This window comes from Mizuhopecten yessoensis, unplaced genomic scaffold (genome assembly GCF_002113885.1).
Source record: "Mizuhopecten yessoensis strain PY_sf001 unplaced genomic scaffold, ASM211388v2 scaffold431, whole genome shotgun sequence".
Lineage (NCBI taxonomy): Eukaryota > Metazoa > Mollusca > Bivalvia > Pectinida > Pectinidae > Mizuhopecten > Mizuhopecten yessoensis.
In genome coordinates this window covers 534,924-561,630 of record NW_018403543.1, presented here as the reverse complement: position 1 = coordinate 561,630, position 26,707 = coordinate 534,924, and the positions used below count along the sequence as shown (strand labels likewise).

The window sequence follows — 26,707 nt, the reverse complement described above, 5'->3', positions numbered from 1 at the left end:
AGAAAACCTCCGGACAAGTTCATGGCTGAAGAAGAAGAAGAAGAAGAAGAAGAAGAAGAACACAGAATAATAATAATAAAAATAATAATAATAAGAAACGGAGTAAAAACAATAAGTCCCCAAAACTTTGTTTTGGGGGACTTAATTACCTGAATGTAAACCGACACGGATTCTGAGTGGATCGTTTGGGCGGTGAGGAATTTCGAACACTTTGCATGCGGCAACCAAGTCCAGAGCCATATTGCTTACTTCTCGAGCATGAAACACCGTTCTGTTTGGTATTCCTGATACAACCATATCTGTGAATATGTATAAGAGTATAAAGAAAATTTATATTCCAAACATAAGAATAACATTACCATTAACTCTAAATAGGATTGAAGTTGTCTTTAAATTAATCAGAAATTTAAATAATCCTTAAGAACATATATGACTTTCGTGATACGTTCTACAGCGTTGAAAAAATGAATTAAACGCGAGTTCTATCGGATGAACATTTATAGTTCACAAAACTTCAATGTCTTCTTAAAGTATATCACACACTAACAAGACTAAATCAGACCCAACATACACGCATCTCCGATCGTTTCCACTTTGTAGACGTCGTACTTGTCGATGATGCCGTCAAAGGTGATGTAGAGGTGATTCAGCAAAGCCACCACCTGCATCGGCGTGCTTCCGCCCGAAATATTGGTGAACCCCACGATGTCGCTGAAGTAGATCGTGCACGCCTCGAACTGTTCAGCAGCTATCGTTCGGCCATACTTCAGGTCATCCGCGACCGTTACAGGCAACATACCTGACAGTAAGGAACAGTGGATTGAAAAAGTGTGTTTTAAAGGTAAGTTTTGTCGTTATTTTAAAATGGACTACATACGATAACACATAAATCATTAAGTTTCCTAAAATACTTATGAACAGTTCTGGTAATTATCAAGGCTTTAGTTGTGTAACAAAAGTAAGAGTCGGTGTCCATTGCAATTAACTCATTTGGAACATATACCTTACATGAAATAGTATCATACTTACTGTACAACAGGCGATCCGTTTTTTGTTTTTCCAGTATAAGGTCTTGTGTGCGATCAGCAACTATTACCTCCAAATTTTTTGAATATTTCTCCATCTGATGAAAAATTGTGAAGAAAATGTTAGCGGAACCTGTACATGCTCTTTTATTTAGGTAATGTCGCCATATACATGATCAATGAAATAAGGCAATATACAATAAAGTCGTGATCGCATTAACAATGTTTATCAGAAAAAAACACATTCCTCGAGATTTTATTCCTGAAAAAAAAATGTGTGCAATGCATATAGTTAAACGAAGGTATCTTAAGGTTGAATACATTGTTACATATAGTGCTATGTTAATAACAATCTCTGTAATGCATTTAGATTTGCTATCCTGTACGTTTTCGTAGTTTTTTTTAATACACATCCACTGAGTAGGTACATTAGCTCAAGTTGAGGATTTTGATTCTCTAAAACCAATCAAACAAGCACGTAAATACCATTGCCATCATTAGATCAACCGGGCTCATCTTGTTGGGATTCATGACATGTAAGGCTTTTTTGGCGTTTTCAAACGAAGGTCGTTTTGACGCGTTGTCATCCCAGCAATCCTGAATCAGCTGCAAAACATCAAATTCACTATCTTTTCAAATAGATTTACAGCGAAATATTTACATCAAAATTGTTCATTACCAATTACAAATATAACATCTGATGTAAATTCATGAAAACCAAAGTTTAACATGTGACACTGTACACGTTTCTTGAACGTGCATCATCATTGCAATGCCTTGTACCTGAATATATTGTTTTGGACAAGGGCACGCGCTGTCTGCATCTTCTGCATTTTCGCGAGAAAGATCCGGTAAAGGTGGTTTCCATCGAGCAGGTAGATCGAATGGATCTTCATCCTACAAAGTGCAAAACAATTAAGAAAAAAAAGAATGTTGAAATAAATAAAGTTATTTTTCTTTTCTGAGGAAAGTTATTACCTTTCACGTATAATAGTTTTATCAAAACTAGTTTCGGTATATATCTTTGTACATTCGTGTACGGCTAAATACGATCGCTATGTGAATTATTATTGCTATACAAACCTCGTATGGATCATTTCTGGTCGCTATCTCTATGAGTATGATCGAATACGCATACATATCGATGAGCGCCGTCGCCTCATATTCATCGAAGCCAAACACTTCTGGTGCCTTGTAAACACGTTCTCGCATTGTTTTGTAATATTCGTCTGCTTCATTGTCATCATCGTCTTCCGTCAGGACTTTATCTTGTCTTCTGTACTCCTCTAATCCATAATCTGTGATTAGGCGATTTAAATATTTAGGTTTTAATGCAAAAATGCAGAACAAGTCGACGTAGTGGTTTTTATAATATGCAAAACAAGTGTTTTTTGAGTAATAAATGACTTCATTCAATTGAATGAATTCATTATAGACTTGAGGAGGTTGTTATCTCAATCTTAATCCAACATATCACATTGAATTTACAGTTGTATCCTAATTGTACATTTCCTTTTTGTCGTCCACTACATCATTGTAAACGATAAATGATGTTTTGAAAGTCTATCTATCATCCATTGCATACTTCCAATCTTAGGTCCACTACATTATTGCACCTGATATAATATTAGTCCATTAATTGTCTACTCCAAAATCAGTGTACTTAGTATTTAAACAGTGTATTTATCGCCCAGTAATAATTGAACATCGCGATTATTGATATACTTATATTTCTCTGTATACATTTCACTTAATGCTGTTCTACTTATTATCCACTGAAGTGTGAGTATTAATTTGATGAATAGTTCAGTAAATGTTTACTTTACAGCGTCAACTTTCTAAAGGAACAGGCGCTTCCTCGCCCTATGTATGGATTGCTAGTGATTACTTAACGTCAAGGAATGTTTAACTCTAGCTGACGATTAGTTTCAGAGGTTGGCCGTCACCTCTGTAACTTGAATATATTCTGGTACAGTCTAAACGAAATATTTGCTGTTTTTATCAAAATATATTTTGCAACCACAAGTGAGATTTAACAACGTTATAAAGGATTTTATATGACCTTTGCCATTTATTTCATTTTTTTGGAACAATTAATATATAGATAATCATGCTTTTGACTTTTATTATCACTGATGAGTCTTGAATAAACAAAATAGCGCAGTGAATATGAACTGTTTTCTTCCTGCATCAAATACGTGTTTCGTTCCAAGTTTATATACCGTACCTACGTCATTGTACCTGATATTTTGACGGTCCATCTGTCGTCTACTACACAATTACTACTCTTCAGTCGGCCATGCATTATCTTTTTGGAGTGCAAGTAATCCATTCCTCTTGCAATATCAGCAGCAAAAGAAAACCTACAAACCAAAATCAAATCAATAATAAATATAATTCCTTGCACGAATTGATTTACAATGAGATTATCATGCGATGTAAAGATAAATAAATAATGCATTAGGCAGAGGAAAAAAATATTTTCCAGCGAAGATGTAGCATTGTCAACCAATATTTTATTTAAAAAGTGTATTTTTATTTACAACTTACCGAAAAGCCCAGTTGAGTGGTATTTCATCATTGAGTAGGACGTCACTTATGCTCCCTTTTGGACAATACTCAGAGACAATTGCAACGTTAGGCACTTCTATACAACCACCAACAAATTTGCATATATTTTGATGGTCTAGTTCCCTGTAGACAATGACAAAAATATATTACAAGATATTCTATTATAAAACTTATCGCTGAGAAATATGGCTAATGTTTAATGATATTACATTTTATGTTACAAGAACGGATAGTGAAATTTATCAAATAATCTATTAACTTTGCTTTAACTGATGCTGGGGTTGTGGATCCAGTCAAGTTTCACAAGGAATAGATATGTATCTTTTAATCTATTCACCATGATTTCCTAAGAAAGATTTCTTACCTTACACTTTTTACCTCCCATCGAATTGTTTCAGTAACAGAAAAATCCTTTTTTGTTATATTTCGTACAGCCACAGTTCGTCCATCTCTACAGAAAAAAAAAAGAAAAAAGTGCATTCTGTATTACCATAATCGTCTTTGTTTTAACAGCGGTAACATTGTATTTTGCATTTTTTGAAGTTTATTGAATGGCTTGATGCTATTCATACTAATAAAAGTATTCATTGCCCAAGTGAGAAAAATAACAAAATTATATTAACTGATGAATACTAACACAATAGCCGTCTTTGCAAAAACTTGCTTCCTCATTGCAGACATGGCCATATTGTTGGACTGTCCTGTCATATCCTGCCCGCTTCCACATGTCATACTGACCATACTTCCAAACGCCCCTCGCAATCCTGCATCTATAAGAAAATGATTTTGTTTTCGCGTTATTTATTATGTGTAAAGTTTAACATAATTTGAATGCATCTAAAAATAACACGAACAAGGTTGTCAAAATGATAAGAAGTTCCCAAAAGTGATTTCGAATCGTTCGATTTAATAGACAAGTATAACAATACTATTACCTTCTTTGATTCTTTCGTACGGTAATATCCAACTTTCGTCCCACAGTAACTTCCTTTTCTGGTACTGGAAATACTGAAATATACAATTACACTATAATTTACAAACATTCTATTACAATGTGAAACATGCACATTGTTTTGTAAAAATATAATGAGAGAATAAATCCTGACCAGGGTTTAGGACATTTTGTTCTAAGTGATATGAAGTTAACACACCACATCTGCAGCAAAAACATATGTAGATATTTAGAACCATTTTCTATCTGCTATAGTATTTAAATGGACTTACGGATAATTTAAGCTATGAGAACTCTTTATTTTTCCCTCCTGTTTTACAGTGGGTATTAAATATATACTAGTATTAATAAGCTCGTAAATCATTGTAAAACTAAGTACATAAGCTATTCGAATGTATTGTTTTAGTATTATCAAATGTAGATCACATACTAGAACCGTGCAAATGGCCACTATCAAAAGGATAATGCCAATCGATGCGATCAGCCCGATTTGCCAGTCTTTGAGGGGACATGTTCCACAGTCCTTTGGGCAGGTTTCACAGTCCTCACCGTCTTCAGTCTCGCACGCACTATTCCCACATTCTATATACAGGAAAATAAACTCAAATTATGTTCTTGAACTTATTTAAACCTAAAGAGACATCAAACTGATAAATTTACAACAGAAGAAAAACTTTAAAACTACAACGTATTGGTCGCCAAGCCCCGCTGAGATGAACATTTAAGGTGGGTTAGAGAATTGAGAACATTGTTGCTGTGTTTTTTTTTTTTATATATCTTGAAATGATTACAAAATAGTTCTAAATACTTAATTTTGCAATTTCTTTCCAAACGCAAAGGTGCAATTCACAACAGAAACATTATCGGGTACAACTTACACATGTTTTATGTTTACATTGACAAACGACTGATATTTTATCGCGGAATTTATCCTTTTTATGAATTAATGCTTTCCGAAATAAAAGAAATTTTAACATATTGTCAAGATAATTTCGTTTAAATTATATTCATACATAACTTTCACGGAAATCTGTTGAGAAATATAACAAAAACAATTTTGCTAGAGATTGATAAAAAATATTTTTAGTACCATTGATCTTGACGTCATATTGCCTGACTTAAAGGTCATGCTCCTCTAAAACTAATAGGGGTGTTCCTTCAGTGAAGATCAACGCACAATATTTGTTCTGAAATGCGTCCAAACCAATATCGTTTGAAAGAAAAGCAAGCTTTGATAGTACAACAATGACCTTAACATTGAATGCACATTTTCAAAATTAATTTAAGAGTTCCTTCATGACGATCACATCAGATTTAATGTTTACATGCAATCGTTAATGTTATCATAAAAAACACAAGAGATCCCAGAGGGATCTTGGCGCCCACCTTTGTACCATCTTCATTAGTTCTTCTTTCCTCTAATCTGTTTGATCGAGTCATGTTAACAGTAAATGCACCTTGAGGTAACTTTTGATCTAAACTTAATACTGATGTGTATGAAAGCCAACCTTCAAAGTGAGTTTGTCATTTCACATATTTACTAGTACAGTACTTAATGTGAAAGAAATAGAATCGATCATTGCCATATGAGAAAGATCTGTTTAGTTCTTCTTTTAATCCATTTTGATATTATGATCAGTCTCAAAATATAACATGCACAAGGAGAGATCAAGGGGAACCTACATATAAAATTTGAGAAAGATCCCTCTAGTACTTCCCGAGAAATAGCGATAACGAACTTTCAAAATCAAAATCAAAGATGGCTGCCTGTCGGCCATGTTGTTTATCTAATTAGTCTCTAAAAGTTTCCCTGCACAGCTTAGGACCAAGGGGAACCTACATATAAAATTTAAAAAAGATCCCTCAAGTACTTCCGGAGAAATAGCGATAACAAACTTTCACTATCAAAATCCAAGATGGCTGCCTGTCGGCCATGTTGTTTATCCGATCAGTCTCAAAAGGTGCCCTGCACAGCTTAGGACCAAGGGGAACCTACATATAAAATTTGAGAAAGATCCCTTTGGTACTTCTTGAGAAATAGTGATAACAAACTTTCAATATCAAAATCCAAGATGGCTGCCTGTCGGCCATGCTGTTTATCTGATCCGTTTCAAAAGTTGCCCTGCATAGATTAGGACTAAGGGGAACCTACAGATAAAATTTGAGAAAGATCCCTCTGGTACTTCCCGAGAAATAGCGATAACAAACTTTCACTACCAAAATCCAAGATGGCTGCCTGTCGGCCATGTTAATTATCCAATTAGTCTCTAAAATTGCCCTGCACAGCTAGGACCAAGGGGAACCTACAAATAAAATTTAAGAAAGATCCCTCTAGTTCTTCCGGAGAAAATAGCGATAACAAGAATTGTTTAAGGACGGACGACGGACGGACGACGAACCACGGACGCCGGGTGTTTTTGAATAGTGGATGAACAGTCAAACAGACAGACGGCGTGATTATTTTAAGGCACTTGCGTATCGACCAACTGCAAGGAGGTAAGCTGAACAGTTTATGCAAAGATATATGAAAATAAGTTAATAGATAACATCATAGTTAGATCATAAACATATTCATGACGGAGCAAACGTTGATAATGTAAACTAACGTAATATTTGTGAAATGAAGTGTTATGTAATTCGATTGTGAATGGAAGTTAAAAGAGGGGATTTATTTATTATTTGTTTAATTTACTTATTTATTTTTTTGTACTGTCAAATACGCCATGGTAAACGAAAAATGACTGAAATGGTTTAAGAAATTTGGAACAATTAATAAATGAACTCCCTATCTCTCAAACAGTTTTGTTACACTGATTATGCATATTTAGTTGAAACCATTAGCTGGTCCTTAACAGAGACTCTCACCATTTGTTAAGTATTTACACGGCACTCCACTACGTATTGAATGATTCAATTGGCTGATTTGTCCCACCACACTCCCCTTAAGTAAGCTCGGAGGTGAGATTCATACATTGTTGTACGATATCGCCTACTTGTATAGGCTCAGCAGGAAAATGTTAGTAATGCAAATAAACATGAATAGTGAACATTTTCAAGGATTACATTGGTAACTTTCTAACATTTAAAATCAAGTGCTTTATAAAACGATGACATTTCAATATTAAACCTATACGCATTTAAGGTATATTAACACATATACGTCAAGTTCAAAGAACGGTGACAACAAACATTAGGCGACCCTTCTATTTGCGCTACTAATATATTCATTGCGCTAGTGTACATAAGTATATATTAAGTAAAAGGCATCTCCACCCACCAAAACAAGCATATTCCAAATCATTATAACTTAACAGTATGGTCAAAAAATTATTTATCAACCAAGCTGATCTGCTACAAAGAAATATTATGGTTTATATATAATTAAGCATGCAATTTAATATATATTTTCGTCGGACATTATCATATATGATGGAGTATGAAATACATCGCAAGTTTTTTTAATATATGATTTATACAAGGTTTAAACTGAATACGGTGGATTTGAAAGTATTAAATTATGAAAAAGGTATTTATAAAATCACACTTAGTTCGCTTCAATATAGGTATGTAAACAAAATGCATTCCCACTTCCAAAAACAAGAACATAAGATTAATCTTAATATGATCGTAACGTTTGTTCCTTTGAAAGCAAACCGTTTCTATTGACATAGAAGCATCTTACCAGTATTTATATCACTCATTATAGAAAGTAGAATATGGTTGTCCGGACTTTGGCTTTTATTTTGGTGTAGCTGTTCAAGTTAAATATAAGGTAAGTAGCTACTCTTTGCAAGCCCTATTTATTATTTCATCGTATGCTTCAAAACAACATTTTAATTCAATCTGGAAATTATTGATAAAAGTGTATGGGGAAAGTTTGACTTTTCAATATATGACGTTAACACAATAGTTGTAAAATTCACCGTTATCAAAATCTGCGAAATATTATAACTGACTTTATGATAGCGTTACATATAGTGCATTGTTACTACGTCGACTATTATTTGACAAATCGGTAGCTCAAATCAATAAACAAGAGGCCCAGAGGGCCTGTATCGCTCACCTGGATATCTAAGCAATCATGGCAAAATATTCTCCAAATGAGATCAAAGGGAATATGCCAGACCCCAAGGCCAATCCTTGTAGCATATCTGTATTTGATTTTTTATGCCCAGCAATTTTATGTATGGTTATGGGGTGGGGATCTCAACTGTTTCCAAGGTGTGATTCAGAAACTAGGTCCCTAGGGTTGTGGCCAGACCCCAGGATCAATTCTAATATGACTGCATTTGTCTCTTTTTGCCCAGCATTTGTATATATAGTTTTGGGTTGGAGATCTCAACCGTTTCAAAGTTATGACCCTGGGGTTATGTCTGCAAGGGTGGGGCAGACCCTGGGGTCAATTCTAATATCATGACTGCATTCGTCTCTTTATGACCAACAATTGTATATATAGTTTTGGGGTGGGGATCTTAACCGTTTCAAAGTTATGACCCAGGGTTTAAGTCTCCAAGGGTGGGGCCAGACGCTAGGGCCATCCTGGAAGCAAATGTGCATTCCTCTCCTTATACTCAGCAATTGTATATATGGTTATATGGTGGGGATCTCAACCATTTCCAAGTAATATCTTTTTTGGCCCCACCCCTAAGCCCGGGGGGTCAGCCCCAACATTTGTACAATTTTGAATCCCTGCCTCCCATGAATGCTTCCGACCAAATATGATCAATATCCATGGTATAGTTCTACGGAAGAAGTCGTTTATAGCAATATAGCCAAATTGCCCTTTTTTTGGCCCAGCCCTCAGCCCCCTGGGGGGTCAGCCCCACCATTTGTACAATTTTGAATCCCCACCACCTAGGGATGCTTCTAGTCAAATATGGTTGATATCTATCTCTTAGTTCCAGAGAAGAAGTCGCTTAAAGTAATATAGCTAAATAACCCTTTTTGGCCCCGCCCCTCAACCGCCACGGGGGTCAGCCCCACCATTTGTACAATTTTGAATCCCTGCCTCCCATGAATGCTTCTGATTAAATATGATTGATATCCAGTGCATAGTTCTACAGAAGAAGTTGTTTGTAGCAATATAGCCAAAATGCCCCCTTTTGGCCCCGCCCCTCAGCTCAAACATTTGTACAATTTTGAATCAACACCACCTAGGGATGCTTTCAGTCAAATATGGTTGATATCCATCTCTTAGTTCCAGAGGAGATGTCGCTTAAAGTAAAATAGCCAAATTGCCCCCTTTTTGCCCCGCCCCTCAGCCCCCTGGGGGGTCAGCCCCAACATTTGTACAATTTTGAAATCCCCACCACCTAGGGATGCTTCCAGTCAAATTTAGATAAATTCCAATCAGTGGTTAAGAAGAAGTCGTTTAAAGAAATTGTTGACAGACGGACGACGGACGGACGGACGACGGACGCTACGGTATGGCATAAGCTCACCTTGGTCCTTCGGACCCGGTGAGCTAATAATTGGGAAATATTAATTTTTTGGTGACCCACATTGAACACTACTTTTAATAAAGACTTTTTTTTATCCATTAGCATTGATGGGAACCTTATGTCACCAACAGGCTAAAAGAAAGTACAAACTTTTGTATAGTGATATTTTATATCAAAACCCCGATGATAAAATATCTATCGACAAAGTTTCCACCGATATTTAAAAAGCCATTGAATACAGCATTTTCATTGTTAATGTATATACAAGTATATTATTTTTTAATAATCACATCGTAAATATTATTCTACAATTATATAAGTATGTTTACCGTGAAACGTTTCCCAATCATAATGTGACAGCATTCTGTATAATGACTTTCTTTTATTGAATAGATTGATTTTTAATGGAAAGCCCTTCTTGGCAGAACCATGCACTCTAGGTCTGATTAGCACGTCACGAGTTTAGACTGGGCTGACTATGTAAATATTGGTTTGTAAAATTACATGATACTTGCTAATAAGAACTATTATACCCTCAATTACAAACATGTTTATACACACTTTTTACATCGCACACAATGCGATAAATCCTCCTGTGTATTACTTTTATTTGGTGAAAGTTATTTGTTAATCACTAATACACTATACACTATAATACATATAAATGAAAGGTTCTGTGGTACTAAATCGAACCAACACTTTTCCAACAACAAATCACGGGAGAGGTTAGAAGAATCATTCACGTCTATTCATTCGAACCGAATCAAATAATACCAACACGATACAATAATGTCCCTTACAGGAGTTTGAACATTCTGTGAGTGTTTTATAACAGTTCACCTTTAACAAGTACTGTCCTAACATTAGAACTATTGCATGCTGCGAGGCGTAAATTTAACGCCCAGCCTAACTTTGTAGTCTGAAATATTCGCTCAATGTTTGATTCTCTGCCTGTAAACCCGCTTTTTCTAATCACTTTATACATGTTAATAATATTGTCGCTCCTGTGTATAATATTTCCTTTCGTTTTAACGGTAAAAATGGCAAACAATAGAAAGAAATTTGTGGCGAAAATTCCCTTTTTTCACAGTAGTGATTTTCTTGTTTCATATAGTATTTTTTCACGGTCATTATAACCACACAAAATTCTTAATGCTAAAAAGGACACACATCGTGTTTACGCTTCAAACTAAAACCCGGAAAATAAATATTGTGCTAATTGTTATAGTCAAATATTGGGTAAAAGCAAAATAGGAATAATAAAATTAAATGAAATTTACCTGATTTTGGTTTAACAGTTGATTTGGCCTCCAGGACGATGTGAAGATCTGCTACCTTGAAATGAGCTATTATGGAGTTAATACCAAGTTGAACGAGACCTGGTATATAACTTGTCCAGTTTTGGACAAGGACATGCCCTACCAGGACCTGGGAGTGAGTAAAAACTGCGCCGTCGTCTGGAATCCATGGTCCACACAGAGAGTTGTCCGTCTGATCTAGAGGACAGGAGTGGACGTTGACATGGTGAACACAGCAGTTGATTTCTGTGGCGGTCGTATAATCTGGGCAGACTGTATTTTCACACCAGGTCTGTGCCGCCGTTGCATTACTGAAAATAATGTTGATTCACCATATTAAAATTAAGAAAATGTATCTAGACTTAAATTATGTACAGTGTTCAATATATGACATCATCACGTATTCTACATTTCAAGATTTTTTTTTCAAACTGTTTCATTTTCTATAACCAGAACGAAGGGAAGCATAAAAAGAATGTAATCAAGAACCGCCTGAACAACTAGAACACTGACAGGTCAGTAAGGGCCCCGTCTTGTGGCAATATATCTGCCATAATCATCAAGAAGCAATCTGCAAATATAGCTGAGCTTGACGTCTGATATTTGGACTTCAAAAAGAATCACAAGGAAGCAAAATATACATTTAACATGTACTATGATGTGAGTCTTGTTTCCTTCCACCTCCATATTTGCTAGGCTAACAGAAATGTAAATACCGGTGCAATACTCATTTGTTAGCTTTGATATGTTTTATTTCACTTAAAATACCTTCTCGATCAAGAGCCAGGGTCAAAGTCAGAGATCCACTTTGTCTTTGACCTTTAGACCCAATTGACCTTGACCTTTAACCCAGTGACCCTGATCTTTGGTCAGTTGAATTATTCTTTGATTCCGACCAACTTTGCTTCATAATATCATAACAAAATGTTCATCAGTGAAAAATACAAAACTTGACCTTGAACCTTTGGACCTCTTAACCTTGACCTTAGGTCATTTGACTCGGTGTTAAGTTCTGAACAACTTTGCTTCATAAAAACATAAAAATAATGTTCATCAGTACAATATTTGACCTTGACATTGTCCAAGTGACCTTGACCTTTCGTCAGTTGACTCCTTGTTTAATTCTGATCAACGTTGCTCCATAGTGTCATAACAAAATGTTCATCAGTGAAATGATACTAAATTTGACCTTGACCTTTGATCTAGTGACCTTGACCATAAGTCAGTTGACTCATTGTGGAATTTCGACCAACTTTGCTTCATAATGTCATAAATGCTCATTAGTGAAAAGCTATAAAATTTGACCTTAACCTTTGACCTAGACCCGATGACCTTGACCTTCGGTCAGTTGACTCCTTGTTTAATTATGATCAACTTTGTTTCATCATGTCATTAACAAATGCTCATCAGTGAAAAGATGCAAAATTTGTGGACAGACAGACAGACAGACAGACAGAGTGATTACTATAGGGCACCCGTATCTCCGATACGGGGCCCTAATAAAGGCGAAACAAGTCAATAACAGAGAGAAAGAGTATAATTTAAATGGCAAAATCCCGTAAATTGCAATTAATGTTAATTGTGCATGTACATGTTTATACTAGTTCTACTAGTACTCATACACATGCAAACACAGGACTGTGTAGTTACGCTACTTTGTGTGAGGAAATCTCATCTGAGGTCATACTTACGTAAAGCCTGTCCCGCCAGCAGTACCGAAGTAGCCATTGTTAATGGCCCACGTGTAGAAAGTTGAATCCAAGGATAGGGCGTACGTCACGTTGAAGGCATTACTGGATATCACTTCGGTCGGAGGAGCTTCCAGCCATTCTATGTGCACTCCTGATGTGAAAGGAAATAAAAACAAAAGCTGCAATGGTATAAGTACTCATTTGACCAGTACTTATCGTGTGAATAATAAATAATGATATCAACAAGAGTACCGCAGGGCGTAACAATATACGCCCGTCTCGTGCTAACATGACATTCTTAAAATCCTTCTTATGCATTATTGTATCTTAATGTATGAAAATAAAGAAATGTGTCAAGACAAGAGGCCCAATGGGCCTGAATCGTTCACCTGGTATTAATCTCACACTTGTGGACTAATACACAGCTACAGGCAGATTATCTGTGTTCGATCCATTTGAATCTATTAAATGATTTAAACATATGACGCCTGCGACCTTGAAAGTATATAGCCTTCCGTCCCGCCATATTTTTGGCTAAATATCATTACCTTGGACCTTTTGAATATTCAGAACAAGTCATTTTAAGATTTAAACATATTTGATCCCTTTGACCTTGAATATGAGCAAAGGTCATTCATTTGAACAAACTTGGTAGCCCTTCATCCTAGCATGTTAATGGCCAAATATCATCATCCAAGGCCTTTTGGTCATTGAGAAGAAGTTGTTTAAAGTTTTTAAACATATTTGACCCTTGTGACCTTGAACATAGATAAAGGTAGTTCATTTGAATAAACTTAGTAGCCCTTCATCCCAGCATGTTACTGGCCAAATGTCATTAGCCTATGCCTCTTGGATATTCAGGAGAAGTTAAAGGTTTTAAACATATTTGACCCCTGTGACCTTGAAAATAGGTGAAGGTCGTTTGTTTGAACAAACTTGGTAGCCCTTCATCTGAGCATGATACTGGTCAAATAGCATCATCTTAGGCCTCTTGGTTATTGAGAAGAAGTTGTTTAAAGGTTTTAAACATATTTGAACCCTGTGACCTTGAATATAAGTAAAGGTCATTAATTTTTACAAAACTTAGTAGCCCTTTATCCTAGCATGTTACTGCCTAAATATCATTATATCATTTTCAGTATAGTGTTGTTTTTATTATTTTCCAAGATTAACTTATCAATAAGAGTAGGAGAGATATATTTTAAATATTCTAAAATATTTATTATTGATACACTAAAAAGTTAAAATACCTGAACATGTTATCGGTGAAGGGTTTGATGAGGACGCCGATGATGGCCAACAATGATAAGGTGTGTTCCCGAAACTGTGCCAACCAAGTGACTGATGGAAGAAAAGCTGAAAGAACAAAACATATTTATATACTAGGATAAACAATAGTGTTATTACCGAAACATGGTTATAGTGGAATAAAATTTCAAGTTCTAGTACAAACGAGGAAATCAACAGTGCAAGTACCAGAATATGAAAATAGTATTGTTTTCCTAGTTTTGAAAATAGTAGGTCAACTCGGCTATTCAAGTGAGCATACGTATTTGTGATCAATAACGAGTTTTTAATAATATGACTTATTAAGAGAGAAAGTATTCCGTACTATTATTTTCTAAATCACGATATCATTAAATAGCGACAGTTTAATATATGTAAATAATGGTATTTATCCATTTTTTCGGCTTTTTTGTATTGTAAATTATTTAACTTCATGATTATGTTCAACCGATTTCTTTCTTAAGCGCGATTGTATATATATTTTCCAGATATTTGAATACTCGGTAAACCTCTACTGTGAATGAACGCGAACATGACAAATGCCACCCAGCTTATACTTTCATATGCGTGCGGGCCTGTTTGTGCTCGAGGAATATTGGTGTGCCGTTTATTTATGGGAACTTGCTTTCATTTGCATCCTTTTACCATAATGTCACCTGACCAGAATGTTATAGCACCGTAACCTTAGCAACCTACACGCACAGGTGTTATACTCCATCCGGGTCATGAAATTTAATTCCGTAATCCGCCGATGAATTACCATTTGGAAATTCTAGTGACTTAGCGTATATCTGCAAAAACGAATAAAATCCAAATGCTCTCAGTGTATTCAGCAATTTCGATGAACTTTGCATTAGATGAGGTCGCTTTAACTGTACCATTCAATTTTGAAGAAAAAAAAAGTCCAATGTTTGCATGAAAGTAGCAATAGAAGTCTCAGTTCAGCAGTAACAAAACCTCCGGACACGACAGGCGACTGTGTATACCAAAAGTCCTTTGGTGAACTATGTTGTTTACTCTGCTATTGCAGAAACGTAAGTGAGGGGAACGTCAGTCACTGGTGAGAAACAGGAATCCAAATAAACCCGTAGTATGAGATTCATTTGAACCCCGAGATGTAAACATTCTGAGCAAGCAGTGCACATGAACATTCACACCATAGCAATAAGTAATCAGGGACATGTACATTTTGAAACACAGCATCAAAGAATCGTTCACCTTTATAAAACATTGATTACTTTTGTAAAAAATACATAAAATAACATTTGTCGCTGCTGTTTCAATCTTAAAATAATCACTATGTTTTGGAGAAAGGAAGAACTTATTTGGAAATGTAGTATTATATAAGGAGTTTGTGATCCTTATTCTTCATAAGGTTTGTTATTTGACTGACTAGCAGTGACCTACTTTAAACTCATTCATACATCTAATACAGAAAACATACGACGAGGCTTTTCCTTTCTCAGTTTCTGTCTCTTACTCCAAATATAGACACGAAAAAAATTCAATATAAGACAGAAATAAGTTGATACTTCACCATTTTATTGTATTGAAAATCAACTCATAATAGCTTGTTCCCATGCAATTTAATATTATTTTAAATGTGAGGCACAGTGCGGCTAGTGGTTGTTATCAGTCACTGGCTTTCGAATCACTATATTCTGAAGAATAACCAAAACCCCAATTAAAAGACACTGAATAAAATTCAGTCCACCAATTTAAATTGCATTTGATTAAAAAAAGTTAATAGAAGAGTCAACTTTCGAGTAATAGTTATTAAGATTGAATCATAGGCTTTTGTGGGGTTTTGTGGATTTAGTTTTTGACATCTTATATGAGTTTTTAATGCTCTAACTTCTTTCACTCTGTTAAACCTCATAATTTCGATGCCTACTACGGAATGTCAACATTATATTACGTGATGGCGTATTGCAAATATCTCAAAAAATGTTAAAGTAGCATGCAGTCATTTTCAGATGAATAATAGCTAGTTAAATAGCAAACCGACAATCAGCTTTTGCTGACAGAAGTTAAGCAATTCATCTCTGTCGAACTGAGCAAGTGTTAAAACACAGGTTCATATAAATCAAGTTCGACAGTAAATATCATACAAAATGAAGCACTTCAATATTACTATAATGTTTTCTACAAAATATGAAAAAAATTTAAATATTAGTAGTATCTATTTAATTTCCTATGGGACTAAACGGTAAAATTTAATACTTTAGAAAAAGAGGAACTTCTAAGGGAAAAGTGTATGACGTCATCAAGACTTTCTTTAATGTTTAAACTACATATTAAATTGTCAGTTGTGATGTGCAATTTGAAGGGTAATTGTATATCTACCAGGCGTGTTTACTTTGTATGGGACATTGCTTTTAAAAGATCTGAAATACATTTCCCGGTACCGCTTTTTCAAATTGTTTCTGACGGGGATCATTATCCATTTGGAAACTGCTATTTTGCACTGACTAATATTTTACACAAGTGATTAAGACTTCGTTTTAGACAATATTCTTTGAAATTCTCCCTCTTCTTCAGTAATAATTTAATAATAATTATCATGCTGATGTCCTAATTATGTCAGTTGTGGAATACAATTGGTCATTGAACTCATAAGACTCCTAGAACCTATTTATGACCTATATTTTCCCATCACACGGCCTACATATTAAGAAGAATTTTATTCAGTTGAAATTTCACCAGTATGAAGTTTTGTTTTGTTCATACCACTACCGTTTTATCAACATTGCGTTCGGACCTGGTTTTTCACCTGGCTCACATATGAGGTAACAGTTAAAGATTGAAAAGATATCAGTTCACCAAAATTACTACATTGTAGTTCAATTAAAACTTACATTTGTATATCAACAATTAACTGGTATCACAAAACAGAGACACAAATGTCATAACATATTTCTGTGTTTTCATGCATAAAATCATCCTCGATATATTTGGAATCTGTTCCACAACGAGATGGTAAGATTAATGACGTTATGTATAACATATAATTGTGTTGCTTCACGTTACTACGTACATTAACACAAGGTGAAGACATTGATTTAATTAACGACGCCAATACGTATACAATCACCTTGCCATACATCGATGGTGACCCTAACAACGCTTTGCCATGGGGAACAAGTTTAATTGACGTAAAAATAAATCAGTGATCAATAGACATTGCTATAAATATTGTTGATACACATATTTAGAAGTAGAACAATCATGCTTGAGTTGATATAATAGGGTATTTTTAAAGAGTTGTTATGTGTCCAGAAACTGTTCCGACTTCGACTGTGATACGTGGTTGTTAGTGCGAAGAAGCTGACTTCACATTGCCGAATTTATTTGTTAAAATGTAACAAGAGGCCCATGGGCCTTAACGGTCACCTGAGTCTATAGTATTTATTTTTGTTGTTGAAATATGTACCAATTTGAGTAAAAAATAGTATAATGTTAACTTAACTTTGTCAGGACCATGAGCTGATCATTCCTAGACCAATTTTAAGTGAGATCGGCCTATTAGAACTTAGTAGCAAAATAGCGGCCATGGCAGCCAAATTGTATTTCTGATTGACCCGAAAAATAACAACACTTTGTCAGGACCATGAGGCGATCATTCCTACCAACTTTCAGTTCAATCGGTCCAGCAGAACTTGACTTTAAGTTTGAAATAGGTTTTCAAAATGGCGGCCGTGGCGGCCATATTGGATTTCTGATCGACCCGAAAAATAACAACACTTTGTCAGGACCATGAGGCGATCATTCCTACCAACTTTCAGTTCAATCGGTCCAGCAGAACTTGACTTTAAGTTTGAAATAGGTTTTCAAAATGGCGGCCGTGGCGGCCATATTGGATTTCTGATCGACCCGAAAAATAACAACACTTTGTCAGGACCATGAGGCGATCATTCCTATCAACTTTCAGTTCAATCGGCCCAGCAGAACTTGACTTTAAGTTTGAAATGTAAAATGTTAACGGACGACGGACGACGGACGACGGACGACGGACGACGACGGACGAAAACGGATAGCAATAGGTCACTTGAGCTAAAGCTCAGGTGACCTAAAAACATGCTGCACATATAACATGCAATGCTTCATACCATTTACTATAGTTCTTTTTTTTTTTAATTCTTTATGCAATCGATTTCTGTACTGACTTTCACTTAATTATTACCCCTCTTCTTAGTAATGCAAAAAGATCGACATCTAGCTATATAATCTACAGGTATTAAATGTTCATCGTAAACCAATATCTTTTTTTTTGTATATTTCCCATAACGTTACAGCTTAAATTCTTTATCAAATTGAAAATGTAAAAGAGAGGGTTGCAAAGCATGCGAAAATGTATCATATATTTATAGTCCGACGATAAAACCAATTAAATCCATTTGAAAGGGAAAACAACAGGAAAACAAAGACAAACAAGAGGCCCAATGGGCCTGCATCGCTCACCTGGTATTAATCTCACACTTGTAATCTTAAGAGTGGACTAAAATACAGCTACAGGCAGAATATCAATATCAGTGTTTGATTCATAAGAACCTATTAAAAGATTTAAACATATGACACCTGTGACCTTGAATGTCAAACAAGGACATTATCAGTACCCTGGGCTTTTTGGTTATTGAGAAGTCGTTTGAAGATTTTACATTTGACCCCTGTGACCTTGAAAGTGGGTCAAGGTCATTCATTTGCATAAACTTGGTAGCCCTTTTTCACAACATGCTACAGCTCCAATATCAGTACCCTGAGGCTTTTGATTATTGAGAAGTTGTTGGAAGTTTTTATACATTTGACCCATTTGACCTTGAAAGTTGGTCAAGGTCATTCGTTTGAACAAACTTGGTAGCCCTTCATCACAGAATGCTACAGGCCCAATATCAGTACCCTGGGACTTTTGGTTATTGAGAAGTTGTTTGAAGATTTTAACATATTTGACCCCTATGACCTTGAAAGTGGGCCAAGGTCATTCATTTGAACAAACTTTGTAGCCCTTTATCCCAGCATGCTACTGTCCAAATATCATCACCCTAGGCCTTTTGGTTATTGAGAAGTTATTTAAAGTAAAATATTGACGCCAGACGACGGACGGACGGACGACGGACGCCGCACCACGGCATTAGCTCACTTGGCTCTTCGGGCCAGGTGAGCTAAAAACGGTTTAATGATTCTGAAATAAAGTTAAAAAATCAGACATTGTTTATTTCTTATAAATGCCAAATTCAGTTTAAAAACTTAATGGTAATCCTATCATTTTTCCAAAAATTTATATTGGTGCCCCCCCCCCCCCCCCCCCCCCCCCCCTCCCCCCCTCGTGGTTTAGGTTAAGAAATTGAGACAGTACTTGTCAAGCAAATAGTATGCATATTTACCATACGTCTAGTACAAACAATGTTCTTCTATATAAGAGAAAATCATATCAAATATGAACTTTTAACACATATATCAACGCGATCATGAATTGAAAGATCTAGTTTAATGGTATTTCAACGATTGCCGATCCTTTGAAACAGACCCTTTAAGTGCATGCCATTAGATCAGCTCTTTTGTTTCCAATGCCGTGAAATTGGTGCTGGTTCCCATTTAATCCGCGATGTACATTAGTGTAATGATAACAGTACTGTAATCTGGATTAAAACCATAGATACAGAGCCTGTATTGATTCTTTTTACTCGATCTTGTATAACAGTATCAATATTTCAAATAAAGAAATACACGTATTTGATGAATGTAACAAATAAAAGAACTCGGAGAGTAACTTTTGAGTTCATCTTAATTTGGTTTCTCTACATGTATATCTATTTCACAATATTTTAGAAATGTTTTCCTGTAATCGGTATAAAATAATCCAAAGAGTCTGTCGCAAGTTAATTTTCGCATATCTGTGGAGTCTCTTAGGGCGTTAATTAGCTTGCAAGAGACGATTTGATATTTTATATGTTTAAAGATATAATTAAAACGTCACGTTGATAAAATATTTGCATCGCGATAGTAGTACACATAAAAAACAAGGAATCGCTAACACTTCAAGCTACTTTTTTCAAACTTAACATGTGATTGAAAGATGCTATTTATGACTTCATCTTTCACTGGGTTTACAGCTCTTTAACACCTATACCTCTCACAGAATCCGTCATACATTGTCTTTCATTTACCTGCAAAGCTGGTTTTAATGTTTGAATTCGACACTTTTAATGGTTTTTTAGCTCTTTTGAACAGATATGTCATTAACAAAATTTAACACGACGAATAAAACATATGTAAAATTTCATAATCATTACTTGCAAAGACCAACATTATAATATTTCAACATTCGCCTGAACCATCAACAACAAGAGCAACGCAAACGGATGCATAACGTCTGACCCATCCAATGATTTTTTGTTTGCTTAATTATATCCATATTGTCCTTCTTTGACCTTATATGAAAATCTATGCCAAAAATTAGGACAATAACACATGATTTGACTGAACTGTAGACAACTGAAGAAACTTGCACCTAAACTTTAACCGGACGGACGGACGCAGGGACAGACGCAAACGCTATTCCATAATACGTCCGTAGAATTTCGACGGGCGTATAACAATATTCATTTTGCATTATAAATGTAAATGCATTATTATACCAGAGTGGAGTTGAAGATGTTTAGCTTACATTAAACCTGGATTCCTTTGTAGGGAAATGAAACAGTACTAATTTGACACACACTTTTCAGTACTCTTCTTTTCTGGTGTACATTTTTATAATTGTGCTCATATGGAAGATTTGAAATTCCTTAACTTTCCTTAACTTTGTGTATTCCACTTCATTTATGACTTATTTAATTGAATATTAACCTTAGTATGTTAGATTTAACTCGTCAAGGATCAATTAAGTTTGGTTTGGTTTTATATTGTGTAACGTCCTATTAACAGCTAAGATCATTTAAGGACGTGCCTTCATGTGTGTTGTGTACGCTCATTATTAAAAATAAATGCTGTTTGAATTCAAATGTTTTATTCAATAAATAAAAGGATTGGGAAGCAGGCAAAAAAGCTATGGTACATATATATGTTATGATGTATGAGTGAAGTTTGAGGCACGCCTGTTAGAAGAAACACGTGAATTTGACAGTCATTCCCCGCTCGCGTAATTAATGGTGCTTGTGCATTTTGTTGGTCAAAGTACTGATTGAATCAGGTCATTTAGAAACATAAGTTACACATGGGTGAGTAGAGCAATAAAACTACAAAACTTACCGTTAGAAGACAGAAGATCAGTCGCTTTCTCTCTTCCATTTATAACTGGCTGGTATATTTCATCGGGAAATATTGACGATTGCCTCAGATCCGACTTTTTCCCTGTGGGATAATTTTCCGGGTCGATCGGGTGTTCTGCTAGTCCTGTAGGATACGTGCTGAATGGTCCTTAATGACGGTTTGTCCAAGTGAATCGCGAATCACATTCTCCCAGTCATAGATTTGTTTATATAAATGGTCTAAATATTGATCCTTAAAACCTAGTATATCGCTGATGTATAGTATTCCATCAGCAATATTTGTTTCATAGAGCCTTGCTGAAATTGACAAATAGTTTACCAATAACGGTGTATAATAAAACATTCTTCCTCTAAACGTATCGGCTCCTTTAACCAAGCGTCCACCTTTGTCCAGAAGTTCATTTGCTTTATTTACTTTACACCCGTGGATTTTCTTTACCTTGCTAAACATCGAGAGTAAATTAACTGCCCTAGAACGTCCCCAAATAAAGCCTATTGTCAAATATTTCAATTTGAAGAAAACATACTTTCGATTAAATAAACACTTCAAAATTAACACGCCACAATACCAAAAGTTTGGGCGTACAATACACCACGTTTTCCAACACATACATCACAGAGATTTAAGTAGTTTCTACTTTTGATTTTATTAGACTGTATCCTTCAATAAATAAGCAGGCAAGTTTATTTGTTAACACAACCTAATCGAATATCGGTAAAGACTTAACGCTTGTTGATTATTAGAGTGCGTGTGCTAAAAAATTAACCCCAGCTCAGATTACAGTAAATGATTTCCACTTCCGGTTTTTTAGTCATACACGATTTATTGTTACATAATTTTGATAGTCTCGAGATCTGAACATAATCTATAATAACATGTAATCCTCCTTGAAATACGTATCGGCCTACGGTTCCATAAAATAGCTATCGGCCTATTGTACGGGTAATTTATGCTTTACCCCAATGCAAGTCCCATTACACTAGTCTGTTATTTTTTTTCTGCAATTCTGTTCATTTTTGGCTTTTTGGGCCGTCTTCATTGAAGAACTTAATACTGAACACACAAAAAAATCGTACCACTTCCTGACTTTAATTAATAACGAAAGTCAAACGGTCAAAGGTCAAACAATGAACCTTTTTATCTTCGTATTTGTTTAGCCTATGCGACATGCAGCTGGTGTGCCTTGTTATTTTGTTGTCACCATCCCTGTCCTCGCTTTAAGGATGTTACATTGACATACCTTTGGCAGATTTACATAGGGAATATCGTCGATCGATGCAAAATGAGCTTACACTTCCGGAACACATGGTCTTATTGTCTTTATTCTTTTTCAGGGTCATCCATGTAAATCTTTCCACTGGCCATCATCCTCGTTTTTGTTTGTTTTTTTTGGCAACCTTTTGTACAGGTTTCCGAGTTCTGTAGGGACGAAACGGTCGTTTTCTAGAGAGTATATACATAGTTTAGCAGACGACACATCTTTATCACAAGATGTAACTAACAGCATATGAAGTTTGGTCAAAATACATGACAAAAGGAATTATTGCCCGGAAACTAAAATCATGGACAACATGGATGCGATGTGATTCCTCCTTTTAAGTGGGCTAAAACTTTCACACTGCATATCTTAAAACTCAGTCAAAGCAAAAGGTTTTGCAATGTATTGATAATTAGTTCTCGTCCACACCGTAGGTGGAAATCTTTAAAATTCAACTTCTGCACACAATTTTCTTCGTTCTGTTTTGGTAAAGGGGCAATATTCCATACCAAAGATTCGATTCAATCAACTTTAACAATGTGACCTTGAACCTGCAAGTCACTCGTATAAATACTTCAGATTATAAACTAAATCTGAAAATCATCTGTGAATAGTTTTAGTAATTTGCAACGTCTGTCTGGTCATTATATCTAGGAAGAAGCAAAACACCAGAAGAGAAACAAATTCCTATTCGGGTCTGTAAAGTATATTTCCTGTTCTATAAACATAAAATAAGAGTGCAAAGGTAACAGTTAACAAATATTTTATTATTAACTTACAAAATAACATTAATGTTTGCTCATTTAACCAACAGTGTTAAAACTGTCTTGCCTTTTTAAATGACATTTGAAATATTCAGTGTTTATGTTTATTATTCTAGAAAAATAATAAACATCAAATTTGTTCATGTCACAAAGTATTGCTACATGCAAAACATGATATCTTTTTAAGAGACATTCCATTAATGAAACGTTTCTAATAATACGAGATTGGTTTTGTTATTACGAGTACATATCTTAATTTATAATGGGCACAATAATATAGGTGATACTTCATTTTTAAAAGCACAATTTTCATCTATCTCTGTACAAATAATTTTCTGTTTACTCCTCAGTTATTTTTTTAACGGATTACTACGTAAACTTCTTCACACTATTTTACCCCTCTTAATTACATGTATTGGACTAGTATACATTTGCACATTTTCCCTGGATTCATACAGTATTTCTAGGCATTGTACAGCCAATCTGCTACAGAATACTTTGTGCAGTAAAGTACTGTACATAAAATCTTGTCAAGTATATTAAACAACAAATAAGAGTTCACTAACATTACTGAACAGTATTATAGCAAAGAACTCCAAACAATAAATATTTGATATGTGATGACATAATGAGTAAAAACCTACAAACCTATAACAATGAACAAGGACATGAAAAAATAAATATCTCATAACCAATCATAGGATACTGACAATGGACTTCATTTATAAGACATATCATTGAATGTGCAACAGTTCATCAAACATATTCTGTACAAAAAGGTACTTTACAGAAATAATTTTATTTATTTTGACCAGTTACAAATACACAACTATTTAATATTTGTGACAAATTCATTAAAATAATAAAGCAACAGCAATTCAGCTTAAAGAAATCTGATGAAATTTGTTCATATATATGTAATTCAATGGGAAAATATTATGACAAAAAAATATTTGTACTTTTCAATCATTTCACATCAAGTCACCACATCAAATATACAACACTTTGTCACCTATTTTAACATCTCAAACCCAAACTCATTGTCACTTATCTTAACGTCTCAATCCTAAACTCATTGTCACTTATCTTAACGTCTCAAACCCAAAACTCATTGTCACCTATCTTAACATCTCAAACCCAAAACTCATTGTCACTTATCTTAACGTCTCAAACCCAAAAATTCATTGTCACTTATCTTAACGTCTCAAACCCAAACTCATTTTCACACTTATCTTAACATCTCAAACCCAAACTCATTGTCACTTATCTTAACCTCTCAAACCCAAACTCATTGTCACTTTTCTTAACGTCTCAAACCCAAACTCATTGTCACTTATCTTAACATCTCAAACCCAAACTCATTGTCACTTATCTTAACGTCTCAAACCCAAACTCATTGTCCCTTATCTTAACGTCTCAAACCCAAACTCATTTTCACTTCTCAAACCCAAACTCATTTTCACTTATCTTAACGTCTCAAACCCAAACTTATTGTCACCTAACTTAACATATCAAACCCAAAACTCATTGTCACTTATCTTAACGTCTCAAACCCAAACTCATTGTCACTTATCTTAACGTCTCAAACCCAAACTCATTTTCACTTATCTTAACGTCTCAAACCCAAACTCATTTTCACTTATCTTAATGTCTCAAACCCAAACTTATTGTCACCTAACTTAACGTCTCAAACCCAAAACTCATTGTCACTTATCTTAACGTCTCAAACCCAAAACTCATTGTCACTTATCTTAACATCTCAAACCCAAACTCATTGTCACTTATCTTAACATCTCAAACCCAAACTCATTGTCACTTATCTTAACGTTTCAAACCCAAACTCATTGGCACTTATCTTAACGTCTCAAACCCAAATTCATTGGCACTTATCTTAACGTCTCAAACCCAAACTCATTGTCACTTATGTTAACGTCTCAAACCCAAACTCATTGTCGCTCATGTTAACGTCTCAAAACCAAACTCATTGTCGCTCATCTTAACGTCTCAAACCCAAAACTCATTGTCACTTATCTTAACGTCTCAATCCCAAACTCATTGTCACTTATGCTAACGTCTCAAACCCAAACTCATTTTCACTTATCTTAATGTCTCAAACCCAAACTCATTGGCACTTATCTTAACGTCTCAAAGCCAAACTCATTGTCACTTATCTTAACGTCTCAAACCCAAACTCATTCTTTATATTTTGAATTTACCTCTAATAAATATATCAAAGAGAGCACAATTGTATAGCTTAGGACAGATGTAGAGCCATTACGATCATGGCAGCTTGTAAATATTTACCACTACCAGACACATAACTAAACTACTAGGCACATATATACAACTAAACTACCACATTCTATCCAATCATTGTGTGAAGGCTTCTTCTTACAGTTGTAAGTTCCTGTCTTTGCTGAAATAAAACACAAGACATGCAAATATCAGCTTGTTATAAACATGCCTTATGAAGTAGACTGCACATCACAATCAAAGGGACAAAAAGGTTTCAATGCATTTCCATGGTGTTGAACTTTAATATACTTTTTACACATTGTCTTAGATTAAGTGACAATAATTCCATATTCATTTAAAATCAATCTTTAAAAAAACTTATGAAACGTTTTGTAACTTACTGCATCTGCAAGCAATTTCCTCTGCATTGTGGTCAGGTCTTTCTTCATTGCATTTTTAAATGTTGTCTGAAAAATATATACGATAAATAGTCATATGATGTTTAAAGTGTTTTGTCAGGGTAAAAGGGATTGGCCTGCTGCGAGGCCAATAATGTGCTCAGCTTTAATTCACGGTTTTTTGGGAGTTAAAATCATGCCTTCTCTTCAGTATCATTATCACACAGTTGTATATTCAACTATGGTTTTAGTAGTTTATCTTGATGACAGCATGAAGTTTGATTTTGTACTATGTTATAATCAGGTTTATAATAAACAATACAATTTGCAAAGTGCAAAATTTGTGGTAAAGAGATTGTTGCTGATGTAGAAATACTTAACTAGAAATGTTCACAGTCCTGTTTAATTTAACAGAAGTTTGGAAAAATTGTATCCCAAAAAGTTTGCAATTTGCAAATTGCACCCAGTCTACATACAAAGTTTTAAAACAGATGGATTGTTTAAACAAATATAAATCA

At 35.0% G+C, this 26,707-nt stretch overlaps 2 protein-coding genes across 4 annotated transcripts in view; both read right to left on the bottom strand.

Moving 5' to 3' along the window:
• LOC110448546 (atrial natriuretic peptide receptor 1-like) overlaps nucleotides 1-21,601 on the bottom strand; it is a 29,108-nt gene extending 7,507 nt beyond the window's left edge. Inside the window, exons 1-16 of the mRNA XM_021494836.1 lie at nucleotides 21,514-21,601; nucleotides 14,229-14,334; nucleotides 12,979-13,129; nucleotides 11,270-11,598; nucleotides 4,979-5,130; nucleotides 4,532-4,604; nucleotides 4,234-4,366; nucleotides 3,961-4,047; nucleotides 3,576-3,719; nucleotides 3,267-3,388; nucleotides 2,109-2,323; nucleotides 1,809-1,922; nucleotides 1,512-1,631; nucleotides 1,030-1,123; nucleotides 572-799; nucleotides 150-299 (exon numbers count right to left, since the gene is read on the bottom strand). Of these exons, the coding sequence (XP_021350511.1) occupies nucleotides 150-299; nucleotides 572-799; nucleotides 1,030-1,123; nucleotides 1,512-1,631; nucleotides 1,809-1,922; nucleotides 2,109-2,323; nucleotides 3,267-3,388; nucleotides 3,576-3,719; nucleotides 3,961-4,047; nucleotides 4,234-4,366; nucleotides 4,532-4,604; nucleotides 4,979-5,130; nucleotides 11,270-11,598; nucleotides 12,979-13,129; nucleotides 14,229-14,334; nucleotides 21,514-21,552 (2,257 nt within the window). The 5' untranslated portion in view covers nucleotides 21,553-21,601. The remainder of the gene's footprint in view (nucleotides 1-149; nucleotides 300-571; nucleotides 800-1,029; nucleotides 1,124-1,511; nucleotides 1,632-1,808; nucleotides 1,923-2,108; nucleotides 2,324-3,266; nucleotides 3,389-3,575; nucleotides 3,720-3,960; nucleotides 4,048-4,233; nucleotides 4,367-4,531; nucleotides 4,605-4,978; nucleotides 5,131-11,269; nucleotides 11,599-12,978; nucleotides 13,130-14,228; nucleotides 14,335-21,513) is intronic.
• Nucleotides 21,602-24,197: 2,596 nt separating this feature from the next.
• Nucleotides 24,198-26,707, bottom strand: part of LOC110448822 — a 44,159-nt gene continuing 41,649 nt past the window's right edge. For 2 of the 3 annotated variants that reach the window (XM_021495271.1, XM_021495280.1), the window contains exons 32-33: nucleotides 26,193-26,258; nucleotides 24,198-25,972 (exon numbers count right to left, since the gene is read on the bottom strand). In XM_021495271.1, coding sequence (XP_021350946.1) covers nucleotides 25,919-25,972; nucleotides 26,193-26,258 — 120 coding nt within the window. In that variant the 3' untranslated portion in view covers nucleotides 24,198-25,918. The remainder of the gene's footprint in view (nucleotides 25,973-26,192; nucleotides 26,259-26,707) is intronic. The other variant, XR_002462785.1, reaches the window with a different exon arrangement.